The 12,366-nt window shown below is 49.2% G+C and overlaps 6 protein-coding genes across 6 annotated transcripts; 5 read left to right on the top strand and 1 right to left on the bottom strand.

Annotated features, from left to right (window-relative positions):
* Positions 1-1,215: 1,215 nt before the first annotated feature.
* On the top strand, positions 1,216-1,991 carry FPOAC1_008002 (uncharacterized protein; the record flags this gene model as incomplete). The annotated part of the gene is made up of 2 exons (XM_044852448.1): positions 1,216-1,869; positions 1,923-1,991. The coding sequence occupies 2 exons, from the start codon at positions 1,216-1,218 to the stop codon at positions 1,989-1,991; spliced, it is 723 nt and encodes a 240-aa protein (XP_044705118.1).
* Positions 1,992-2,593: 602 nt separating this feature from the next.
* Positions 2,594-4,025, top strand: FPOAC1_008001 (uncharacterized protein; the record flags this gene model as incomplete). Its single annotated transcript, XM_044852447.1, has 2 exons — positions 2,594-3,736; positions 3,798-4,025. The coding sequence occupies 2 exons, from the start codon at positions 2,594-2,596 to the stop codon at positions 4,023-4,025; spliced, it is 1,371 nt and encodes a 456-aa protein (XP_044705117.1).
* A 1,078-nt stretch (positions 4,026-5,103) lies between these two features.
* FPOAC1_008000 (uncharacterized protein) lies at positions 5,104-6,854 on the top strand (the record flags this gene model as incomplete). The annotated part of the gene is made up of 5 exons (XM_044852446.1): positions 5,104-5,961; positions 6,105-6,589; positions 6,639-6,650; positions 6,703-6,782; positions 6,835-6,854. 5 exons carry the CDS (start codon positions 5,104-5,106, stop codon positions 6,852-6,854), a joined length of 1,455 nt encoding a protein of 484 aa, XP_044705116.1.
* A 499-nt stretch (positions 6,855-7,353) lies between these two features.
* FPOAC1_007999 (uncharacterized protein) lies at positions 7,354-8,172 on the top strand (the record flags this gene model as incomplete). The annotated part of the gene is made up of 1 exon (XM_044852445.1): positions 7,354-8,172. The coding sequence occupies one exon, from the start codon at positions 7,354-7,356 to the stop codon at positions 8,170-8,172; it is 819 nt and encodes a 272-aa protein (XP_044705115.1).
* Positions 8,173-8,711: 539 nt separating this feature from the next.
* Positions 8,712-9,734, top strand: FPOAC1_007998 (uncharacterized protein; the record flags this gene model as incomplete). Its single annotated transcript, XM_044852444.1, has 1 exon — positions 8,712-9,734. One exon carries the CDS (start codon positions 8,712-8,714, stop codon positions 9,732-9,734), a length of 1,023 nt encoding a protein of 340 aa, XP_044705114.1.
* A 598-nt stretch (positions 9,735-10,332) lies between these two features.
* On the bottom strand, positions 10,333-12,002 carry FPOAC1_007997 (uncharacterized protein; the record flags this gene model as incomplete). The annotated part of the gene is made up of 2 exons (XM_044852443.1): positions 10,333-11,801; positions 11,858-12,002. 2 exons carry the CDS (start codon positions 12,000-12,002, stop codon positions 10,333-10,335), a joined length of 1,614 nt encoding a protein of 537 aa, XP_044705113.1.
* Between the last annotated feature and the right edge of the window lie 364 nt (positions 12,003-12,366).

The following is a 12,366-nucleotide window of genomic DNA, read 5'->3' as shown; positions in this document are numbered from 1 at the left end:
GAAAAAGAGCCCCACACTACAGGGCAACCAGCCTCTCTGACCAATCGAGACTAGCGCAGTTCTGGCAGAATTTTGAATATAAAAATCCTCTCTTCCGCCGACCTTTACTTGTTTTCTTTCTTGTTCTTTACATCAGTAGAGTACAACTTCACCGTCATGTGAATTTATACTTTAATGGCGGCTCCGCTATGCGGCTTGCTGAGAGTCAGACTTGTCGATGTCTGGTTTTCCGTTCCCGGCCCCCTAAAGTAATGTGATCGCTCTTCCTAACCAGCCGCAGACGTCCTCAGAGGTCTGTGACTGTGGGGTGATCTCGACATACTATTATCATAAATGTGTTTATTCCAGAGGAATCCACACCGTAAATTGTCGTCGCGTTGTGTTTACCAGTATAATGTGAAACCACGCGATGGCTGTCCCTAAGTGCCCGAAGAGCGTCTTTCCTGTGAGGCTTTGCTTTCTGCAAAACGCCTCCTTGGATTGGTCTTTTTGAGTTGACCACTACACACTACAGGCGTTCGAATACCTCGATGCTTCGTTTTGTTGTCTCATAACGAGAGTCATGATGTTAAAATTCGATGGTCTTTCGGCAAGTGCTACGCCGAGGTGCTCGACTCGCACGAGAATGAAAGAAAAAAAAAATCCCAATAGAAACTTTTCGGGTGGTGGCCGATAAAGTTGTCAAACCTGCACTACGATTCAGTAGCATACCTCAAAATGAAGGGTGCAATGCCATGCCATATTTACTATCAAGCCAAGCACTGGAACGCCTGAGTCTGATGTCGTCTTGTGTGAAAGAACCCTGAAGGCGCAAGCATCTGCCAGCTGGATGTGGATGTTTTATCGCGGGGTTCAAGTTTCATTCTACAGTGTCATGTCGTCAAAAATAGTCAATCATGAGTCTCATAACAAGACCATCTAGATCGTCATCAATATACATCCTCTCTGCCCACATACTCTGACATCCTGCGCATCTCGCTGCAGTCATCGATTTTCATCATCGGGTGAAAGGCCGCGATAGCACGTGACAGAACTTGGAGGAATCTTGATTCTGGGTGAGTGGGGACCAAAAAAATCTAAACCCGGAGGAAGCCTTCAGGTTGCCCGAGATTCGGATAAGACTTGTTGCTTGCGACTTTGACAACGCCGAATTAATTTAATCCACCCGAATCCGCATCCTCACATCCTCGGCCATACTTAATCAAATCAGTCACAATGGGCTCTATCTGGAACGCATTCACTGGCGGCAACAAGTCCGGCCATCAGCAACAACAGCAGCAGTCGCAGCAGTCATACCAGCCCACGACACAAGAACCCGCGCACTACTCCTCCTACGACCCCACGGAAGGACAGGGCGTCGAGTCCTTCCTCCAGAGCTCTACCTTTGCCGATCCCTCGCAATTACATCCTCTTGCCGGCCTCAACAGAGATACGCTCGAATATATTTCCCTCGAGGACTCAGCCTTATCTCAGTTGCCTGGTGGCCAATCAGTCCTACCCTCTCGTGGCTTCACAGATGACTTGTGTTACGGTGCCGGAGTTACATACCTGGGTGGTCTGGGAGTTGGAGGTGCTTGGGGTTTGCAGGAAGGTCTCAGAAGGTCGGCCGGCCAGCCTCCTAAGCTGCGATTGAACGCTGTCCTCAACTCGGTCACCCGACGAGGACCTTTCCTCGGTAATTCGCTAGGCGTTGTTGCTATAATCTACAACTGCACAAACTCCTTGATTGGCAGCCTTCGCGGAAAGCACGATGCTGCAAACACTGTTCTCGCTGGTGCGCTGAGCGGTATGCTCTTCAAGAGCACCCGCGGTCTTCGTCCCATGGCTATCTCTGGTGGTATTGTTGCCTCTGTAGCTGGTGTCTGGGCTGTAAGTTTCACCTTGGCGACTGTCACAAGTTCTTTGTACTAACCTGCGTCTAGATTGTGCGACGATCTTTCTTCCCTATCCCCGAGCCCGTCACTCCAGTCTCTGATGAGCTCGCTCTGTAATAACCTTATGATATTTCTATTCACCGATGTCAAATTGGTCGACCCGTTATAATTGCGCCTTTGTGGATCGAGGCACCAACGAAGAAAAAGAAAAATGAACAAAGAGAGACAAGCCGAAAGGAGGATGAGGCACGGGATGAAATTCCTGTTGTATAAGAAAGTTATGGCGTGACTAAAAGCGTTCGACGGAGTTTGGTAGCATGGCAACGGAAATCTCTCCTCCCATGGGCAAATGTACACTATATCAGGTTCGGTCAGCGAGCATTAGACGAATGTGATAGGGGATGGGCGTCTGGTCATTTAATGATACAAATGTTTGAATAGTAGTAGCCAGTGGAATTCTAGACTTTGGCAGCGGTTTTTTCTGTTGATATCACCGGCTCCTATTGCGACTTTTGGGAGTTGGCACTGACGATGCAGTTGCCTTGAGCGACGAAGGCGCCTGCCAACTCCATTCACCAGATCTGTGTTTACCGCAGCACACAAACATTGCATACCTGCCTGCCTAACCGCCGCCTACCTCGACTTTTTTTCTTTCACTCGCATTGCATGAATGATTTCATTTTCTCTCAGGTTAAACTCGTAACCTACAACCCAACGATATGGACAAAGGCGACAATACTGGCCGTGGGTCGTTTACGCTCTGTCAGCTTGCTGAAGAGCAGTCATCTATCACTCTAGACGACCAGAGAGCTCATCTAACAGACACCTCTCCTCTCAGCGCCAGGGGCAGTATTCAAGACAACGCAACAATACCGACTTCCGAGAAGCTACCTGAGCAACGCACGCAATTGCCTGACAGACCAAACCTGCTTACTGTGAGCATTAAAGACTTCAAAGAGCTCATGATCCGAGTCCTCCTCGATGACTGGAAATTGAGAGCTCGGGTTGTGCACACTCCTGGTCAAGTCGATATAACGGCCCTTTGGAGTCCACAAATCGCTGGTATCGAATCGGCTCGGCATGGAATGATATCGTTTGACGGCTTTGACCGCACTTGGTTTGTTCCGTTTGATTCGGAAGTGCCTTTACCTGCAGGCAAGCAAAGTATTGCAGACAATATCGACAATCGCCGGACTGAGCTTAGCAGGGCGCACTTTATAAGACAGGGCATAGAGGAAGGGTTTCACGACAAATTAAAACGTGTCTTTGAAGATGAGGTCAAGGAGACGTGCCAAAGTCACTGGGACCGAAATTTCGGATCATGTATGGCACCCATGCAGTGGGACGAGGTACGGCAGAAGTACGAGCTGGTGGATCTGGTCACCATGATAGCTGAAGCTCGATTGAAACATGGAATAGAGCCGCTGCCCGGATACTATGAAGCCATGATCCTTGAGTTGGGAATTGATGGCAAGATAACCTTCCAGCGCAAGAGTGTGCCGTCCGATATTGACGTTGGAGGACTAATCTCGCGCCTGGAAAGCTGGTATCCCCAAAATGACGAGCATAGCACCAACATCATCAAGCACTTCTGTCATAAACTTAACTTCATCTCGGACCACGGCGATGAAGCTCAGAAGCGGAAATGTCAACTGATGTTCCGACAGTTGACTCGCTGCATCGAGACACAGAAGACAGAATGCGAGCTGTCTCAATGGGTGTTCAAGCTATGGTGCAAGCCCGACTACAGTGTGCCTCCCGGGAAATCACCAGACAGGGTTGGCACATGGAACAAGCTGAAGGAAGATACATATCAAGACCTCCTTGCTGGAGTCATCAACAGATACCCAGTTTTCGTTCGAGTGAGTCCAGCCATCGAGCACCTGTCTGACTTCTTACTGACGCTGTACCAATAAGCCCTAGAAGATTCGAGTTCGACGGTGGTGGTCCGAGTTGGGAGTGCTTGAGAAACAAATTGAAACGAGTCAAGGCGAAACTGGCTTCTCAGCAGAGCAGCTGGCTATGTTGGACGAACTGCTCGCACGCCGCACTGATGAGGAGCAAGATGCCAAGTTCAAGGAGGCTCTGGACATGGCGAAGATGGCAATGATACGAAGCGAGCTACCGAGTATTTCACTGTCAACATTTTAATGAAAAAAGGGGATGGCGGGAGTGACGACTGTATGGCATGAATGATGGGAAAAAGGTTGATGTCTGAGGATGAACCTATTGGAGTTTAGGTCGACGAGCAGCATACACACTCAGCGTCACGGATTTTGCTAAGTTACTACTAGTACTAAAACTGTACTCTGTTTGTATTTGTGTTATTGTTGTAAAGAGGTTAACGGCACTCGATGAATGGATGATCTCAAATCTTGAGTTTCATCTAGTGACAGTAGACCATAGGCGGTCGAGAAAAAACAGTAGAAAAGAATTATTGTTATTATTATTATTATTGTGATGATTATAATGTTTTGCGAAATAGGCGACCTCGAGCGTCTATAGCAAGTGTTCAAAACCAATGCCTTGTCGCAGTGACGAGGGAGTGCCAAAGCGGAACGAGACTTATGCCTATCATCCACACACTCAACTTCAACATTCGACAAACGCAACAACACCATTTGAAAACAACTTTTCATCGACCATCTGAGTTACTACCTGTTCGCTCAGAAATGTGTCTCCCGTGCTTCCCCTGGACGTGGACCAAGTATGAAGACCCGTACGACGACTTGCACAAGGCACCCGGGCAGTCTGTCTGGGTACATGATGGACAGGGATGGGAGTTGCAGAAATTGGTAAGATATGATGTTTCCTTTTCTCAAGTTTGTTTTTGTTACTTGTTTCCTGGGGTCTCTTTCATTCACAGCCAACCCTGTTATTGCATACCTACCAGGTACTGTCTGCCAGTGACAGCCACGCGGAGAGCGAAAATTGAATCGTATCAAAGGCGCGCAACTAGAATGTTTGAAGTGTAAACATTGAAAGCGCGTTCTGTCTGTGTTACTTCTTCGATCACTGTTGCGAGATCTTGTGCAGATTGAAGGCGATATCTTGACGAGTCTCTGCCTTGTTTCGAGTCCCCTCCTCTTTTTCTCTCTCTTCTTCCTCTTCAAAAGAAAAAAGGGCATCTCGAGCCTTGAGGTTCTTGAATCACGGACCTCTTAAGAAAGAGCTCTCGAATTTAATTGTCAGAGTTGAATTCTTCAAAGAAGAAGAAGAAGAAGCAATCATGGCTTCGGCAGGCGCGAACCCGCTCAAGTCTCCAAAGACGCCTCGACGACCCAAGACGCCCGAGTCTCGTCAAGTGCACTTTGAGCCCGAGACTAAGCCAGCGACGACTTCTGCCTTCTCCAGAGACTTTAATTCTGGACGCATCTCGGGATATACCACTGCAAATTCCCCCAGCGGTGGCTTCAGTACTGGCGTCAACGGTGTCAGTGCCCCAAAGGCACCTCCTGCAATCAAAACTGCTGCGGCCACTGCCTCTACTTCTGCTCCTGAGCAAAAGATCGAGACTCAGCCTACAAACTTCCCCGCTCTTGGTTTAGGTGCCAACCAGCTGCAGTGGCATATCAGTGCCAACCCGACTCAGAGCCTCAGTCACCAGCTGCCGGCCACTTTCATCTCGCCCCCTCCGCAGGGTCAACAGCAGCAATTTTTCTCTCCACCTCAATTTCATCCTGCTTCCTACATCAGCGCAGGACCAAACAACATCATCACTTCTCCGACCCCGACCCCGAATCCTATCACGTATATCGGTATCGGCCCTCAGTCTCCCGTCGTCAATCTCAACCAAGCCAGCAACATGGGTGACTATCAGAACGCTGCCCCTCCCGTCAACGGGCTGCACTTTCAACCTCCCGTTCCCGACACCACCTTTGGTCCTATGCAGCACGTCTACGTGCCTCGCCATGACGGTGGCCTTGCCGGTCTTCAAGTCGGTGCCCCTGCTTCTTTTAATTATGTTTCTGCTGCCCCTATTGCTATTACTCCCCCCTCTTCGTACACCACCGTCGTGGTGCCAAAGACATACTATCTCAATGGCTACACTTACTATGCAAGTCTACTTTGCTGGTTCTACCTTATTGTTCTGCCTTTTGCATAGATTCACTTGAATCAAGCGCTTCAGTGTTTCTCTTCTGCATCGTCAAGCGGCGTGCCGAGTTTCTCTCTTACTTGATCTTCCAAACTCTCATCGCTTTCACCAATATGTACTGACCAATTCTATAGCAGCCAGCCCTCGGTGCCGTGGCTCCCCAGCCTAGTGCCTATGGAGGCTACGTTGTCCAACAGCAGCAGCCCTACTACGTCCAGCAACCGGCCATGGGTCAACAGCCAGTTCTCATCGCTGGCCAGATGCAGCAGCAACAGCCGCAGCAATTTGTGCCTCAGATTCAGAATGTCCAAGGCGTCCCCGCGGTCGGTCTGGCGGGTGGAGCTGCTGTGCCCGGCACGGTCCCCGTCTTTGCAGGTAATGTCCCTGGTGGTGGTGGTGGTGGTCCTCAGCATATCCCTGAAGTCATGGATATTGGTCGTACCGCGGGCGAGGAGCAATTCCGTCAGATCAAGTTTGCGCATGCGAACAAGCTGCACGAGCCTCAGGAATTCAAGCCTGCTGATGATGACCCTTCTCGTTTCTACTATGTCCGTGAAGTTGACGGGAACTGGACTCAGCGCAACCGATTTACCATTGATCACATGGGTGATTCCAAGTGGTATGTGACCGACGAGGGATGGTTCTATGCCGTCCGACTTCCCAACTAGGCGAAGTGTCACGTAAGCATTTCCACGCTTGGGTTTCTTGCCGTGGGCTGACCAGATTCCACAGGCGAACCACAGTGTACGAAAAGCACAAGAGCAGCAGAAGAAAACAACACTGCATCACCAACCAGTACACATCCTCGATTTGTAAGGAGCCGCAAATAAAAATACGCAGAACACCGATACTGATATGTTATAGTTGGTCCAGTGTCGCTTTAAGCAAACACTCGGCTCGCCAAGACAATATCAATCAATGGTTAACGGTCATTGACAAATCGGTCAAGGCGACGAGGATGTGCCGATGAGGTTGGAAGGGGGGATACCTACTTGGAACAGCATATGGAAATTGCTTTACATAATTACCCTACTAGGATTCTTTAATTTTGTTAATTGAATCAGTAAACTCACTCGTATGGGCAGTATAAAATATGCCTTCACATGTCGTTGATTTCAAGATGTCGTTGGCTTGATATGGTTAAGAAGATATCCAGGTGGGGTTCGCCCATTGTGTTTCCGTACATCCTCGGTAATTGCATCATCGGTCCAAGTTTATCATATCATTCCTTAACAACAACCACTTACAAGGTCATTATCTATTTCAATCTTGATAACTTAAAAGGCGCAACTCATTCACCAATTAATTGGCCGCTGAAGTCCTATTCGAAAGACAAACTAAGGACTCAGGGCTGCAGTTTTTACAACTTCTTCCTACGCAAACATGCTCCTCATTGGTCTTACAGGCTCGATTGCCACAGGCAAATCGACAGTATCATCAATGCTATCTTCACAACCATATAATCTGCCAATCATAGATGCAGACATTCTGGCCCGCAAGGTTGTGGAACCCGGGACCCGTGGCTATCAAGCCATTGTGAAGCACTTTGGACCTACAACTCCAGAGCTACTTGTGGAGCCATCAGACAAAATGCCAGAAAATGGACCCGACGGCAAAGGCAGACCACTCAACAGGCCAGCTCTAGGACGACGGGTGTTTGGCGATAGCGAGGAAAGGAAGAAGGACCGCTCAGTGCTCAATCATATTGTACACCCAGCTGTACGTTGGGAAATGTTCAAATCTGTGGTGGGATACTATTTTCGCGGCCACTGGGCAGTAGTGCTCGACATTCCACTGCTCTTCGAAAGTGGCCTCGACAAACTCTGTGGCGTTGCAGCTGTCGTTGCCGTCCGCGACCCAGCAATCCAGATGCAGCGCTTGCGAGCGCGCGATCCCCACCTCAGCGCAGAAGATGCTGAGAACAGAGTGCGCAGCCAGACCGATGTGCGGGAGAAGGCTCAACGGTGTGAGGAGCGTGGAGAGGGCAAGGGGATCGTGCTTTGGAACGATGGATCACGAGAGGACTTGCAGGTGCAGCTGGACAAGGCGATCAAGGGGTTGAAGAAGGAGACTCCGGACTGGTGGACGTGGTTGCTGCTTGGATGCCCACCTCTGGCTGTTGCGGTTGCGACATGGAGGTTTTGGCAGAATCTCATTATCAATGAGAGATGGGAGGAGAAGAAGTTACAGGCTAAATTGTAGGGTCCTTTACTGGCATCCAACTAAATTTTGAGCGTAGATAGAAACATGATCAAAGAAATGCCTTGATTCTAGTACAGTAGCTGGAGAGATGTGACATATTTATTGTAATAATCTGTTCATCAACATCGATCCTTCCTGAAATGTATTCCTTCTGCCGAAAATCAGCTCTGCTCCAGACCCGTCATTCCATCGGGCAGGAGCCACCCGCAAATCCTCGCTGTCACTGCATCCTGATTCACTCACCCATTCACGCATCTACTTGTGTTATTTAGTAGAGGGTCTTTCGTTATCCTCCTTTCTTCGAAAATAACCCACAACCTTCCACCTCCACCCTTCACTCTCTTCAACTTTATCTGAAAGCACCACAGCCACGTCGAATCATAAGAGCACATAATCAACTCAGGTAAGTCACAATAGCGAGTCCTAGAACTTTCACTTTAGAGCATATTTTTGGGTCACACTCTGAAACTCAGGGGAAACATCTTTTGCTAAATCCCTAGCCTCTTTGGACATTTATCTAATGTGGGTGCAGACTCAAGATGAAGAGTGTTTGGGACATTGATCCGATCACTTCAGAACAGAAGCTGAACACCAGAAGCTTTGTTCACAAGTTGGAAGGAAAGTGGAAGACAATAACTAGAGGCGGCGGCATCTCCAAAGCTGAGACACAAGCCTACGAAAGCATCGTCGAGGCTGTTATCACCCATACAATCCGGGGAATCGATGATCTGCCGCTACCGTCGACTTGGGCAGAAATCACGGCTCTCAAGGTCATGTTCAAAAATAAGATCTTCCTTTTATCCCGCCATGCAGTTGTTGCCCAACAATTGTTCCCCAGGGCCAATCTGCACGAGTGGAAGTTAAACACACGAGGTCCTACAGGCGGCAAATATTGGGGAAGTAATCCACTCCTATTTTCAACGCTAAGTCTTTCCGATCATATTTCCGATCATTTGTCGAGAAACCAAACGGCTCAAGAGATTGCAGAGCTTTTCAAACGCATACGATCTAGTGAGACTGCCAATGATATTAGAGAGAACGAGAATCCTCTCAAGAAGTTACGTTTCGCTTTTTGGGGCCCCGTCGAGGGAAACACCAAATACGTTGTACGCAATGCTGTCGATGACACCGTCGAGAATGGCTTCAAAGATACCGTTGAAGACAATGTTAAAGATGTCGAAGATACTGCCGCCGATCCGAGCACTTCCAAGCAAACGATGCCTCCCATCCCCGATGACACTGGAGACTCTGGTGATTCTGGCGACTCGAATAAGTTTTGGAGTATATTCGAGAACAAGCTCGCTCCGATCCGCAAAGCAGCACAAGAGGGCACTGCGATCACCACACGAATGGTTGATGATCTCCGAAAAGCTCACTTAGAGGAGCTCAAGGGACAGCAGCCTGACGGGATTTTCAAGCAAATTGAAAAGCAGCATGCCCGAGAATTGCGAGACATCCGAGCTAGGTATGAAGGGGTTATTACAGCATGGCTCAATGGTGTCTCGAGTACCCTCCAGAGCACATACCAGGATCTCTCGACATTGGGTGATTACAAGGAGTAAAGAACATCATTACAGGCAAAGAGGGGAACTGCAAGACTATTTTGTGTGGGAAGACCTCTTTCACGATTGAGTTGGGGATTGTTACTGATTCTATCGAGGGGCCATTAAGAGTGTTGCAAAGCCAATCGCTGCGACCTTTAAGCATGAATATAGCTGATGTGCAGTTGACAAATAACCTAGAAGGCAGTCTAGTCTAGCTAGTGGGTAGCAGAAAAAATGTTCTGAGTCTTAGGTTACAAAAATAAATAGTCTAAGAGCTATAGTCTAAGAAGTATAAAGTGGCCCACTAATTTCGTCTTTTATGCTTCCAGCGGCCAATTTTTCTAATACCCTGAGGGCTAGTATAGAACGGCCAAATCGCTCGATTTCAGAGCAATGTCTTAATCAATTACAAATTTCACTTTGCTAGTGCTCATATAAATTGTAGAAATTGCATATGCGTATTTTGTTTATGTGCAGGTTATGCTCAAGAACGCTAATCGCCTTGCTTTTGATCGCTTGTAGAAAACTTGAAATATTACATCATATATACATTCCATCAACTCGTGCGTTATACTGGGTATCCATAATCCTATCAACCATCATTCATCGTATGCGCTTAAAAGAAGCTGCGGAGCACTCGCTTAGGGGCGTCAGCCCAGACGAAAGGCTCCTTGGGCTCCTCCTCCTCGAGCCAGACTGCTCCAGTGTTGAGATCCATCTCAGAAGGTCGGACATACATCTGCCACTTGCGAGTGCAGACCTTGTAGCCGACGTAGAGAAGGGCAACGGAGAAGAAAGCCAGGTAAGAGCTGAAGAAGGCCTCGGCGGTGGGGGAAGCTCCAGAGGCAGGGAAAAGAGCATTGTAGAAAGAGGCGATAAGAGCGAGAATGTTAAGTCCGAGTCCGAGGTAAGAACCAGCAACACCGAAGGGGGTCTTGTAAGGGATGAGGCCGAGGTTGACACCCTGTGCCTTCATACCAGCGCGCATGCGGATGTGAGCAAGGCAGATGGAACCCCAGACGAAGAGGAAACCGAGACCAGTAAGGGCCAGGAGCCAGCCAAAGATCTCCATACCCTGAGGAGCGGCACCGATGTAGGCAAGGAGACCGAAGGCGACCTGGAGAGCAACACAGTAGAGGGGGCGGCCCTTGGAGTCGATGTACTTGAAGAAGTTGGGGGCCATGTTGCGCTCAGCCATAGCCTGGATGGTTCGGGTGGAACCGAAAGTGCAGGAGTTGGCGACAGAGAGGACAGCAACAGTGATGACAGCGTTCATGATGCTGGGGAGGACCTTGATACCTGCATCCTGGATAGCAAGAACGAAGGGAGAGGCCTTGGTGTTGGCACCGCTGGCACCCATGAGACGCTCGTCGTTGGCGGGGAGGATGAGACCGACGATGAACAGGTTAAGGATGTAGAAAATGGCAATTCGCCAGAAGACCTGCTTGCTAGCCATGGGGATGGATCGACGGGGGTCGGCAGACTCGGCGGCAGCAAGACCAACCATCTCAGTACCACCGAAAGAGAAAGCAGCGACGACAAAGACAGCGCAGAAACCCTTGAAGCTGGTGAAAGCACCAGGATCTTGCCAGTACTTGAAGCCGATGTAGCCCTGGTCGCCAACACCACCACAGTTGATGACAATACCAAGGATGATGAAACCAACACAGGCGCAGATCTTGATGATGGAGAGAACAAACTCGACCTCACCATATCCTCGGACACCGAAGAACTGGATACCAATAAGAGTGACAAGGAAGACAGAGACCCAGACAGCCATGTTGATATCTTCTCTCCAGAATCTGATGGTGATAGCGGCGGCGATCAGTTCGAAGGGGAGCACAGTCAACCAAGCCAGAGCGTATTGCCAACCCATGGCGAAGCCCCATGAAGGATCGACGAAGCGGCAGATGTAGGTGAAGAAGGCACCGTTGACGGGGTAGAGGACAGCCATCTCAGCCAGGGCCAAGCATGTGCAGAGAAGCATGATACCGATGATGAGATAACCGATGAGGAGAGCAGCGGGGCCACCCTTCTGAAGGGCACCACCCGAACCGACAAAGAGACCAGCACCGATGGCACCACCTATGGATACAAGTTAGCAAAGGGCTCAAAGCTGTGAAGAGGAAGTGAAGCCATACCGATGGCAATCATCTGCATGTGTCGGTTCTTGAGATCTCGCTGGAGACCACCGTTCTTGACCTCGCCGGTCTCGACATCGTTGTTCTCGCTGATGTCGAGAACGGCCTCCTTGCCGTAGTCAGCTTGGGGAGGAGTAGAAGCCATGTCTACTATTCGTGAGTGGTAGTGATTGAAAAGTAGTGTGATATAAGAGAGAGAGAGATGAGACTGGAGAGGAAGTTGAGAGGGATGAAAGCTCTTGGTTCTTCAATCTCAACAACGAGGGAGAATGCTTGGGTATTTGTACTCAATTTCCTGACAACTGCACAATATACCGACAACATGGATGGAGTTGCTGCAACGGTCTAGATTTGGTGGCGCTGGGGTCAGCACGATGGGAGCTACCGACTAGAGTTGGGGTTGCAGATAGACATGGAGACAGGCTAACAGGCAAAGGAAGGGTGTTGGTTTAGCGTGCCGGGTCGAGCTTAGAGTTAATGGTGTGCAGAACGGGGAGTCTAACCTATCC

The sequence above is a fragment of the Fusarium poae genome, chromosome 3 (assembly GCF_019609905.1).
Source record: "Fusarium poae strain DAOMC 252244 chromosome 3, whole genome shotgun sequence".
NCBI lineage: Eukaryota > Fungi > Ascomycota > Sordariomycetes > Hypocreales > Nectriaceae > Fusarium > Fusarium poae.
This window is presented reverse-complemented; position numbering and strand designations above follow the sequence as displayed.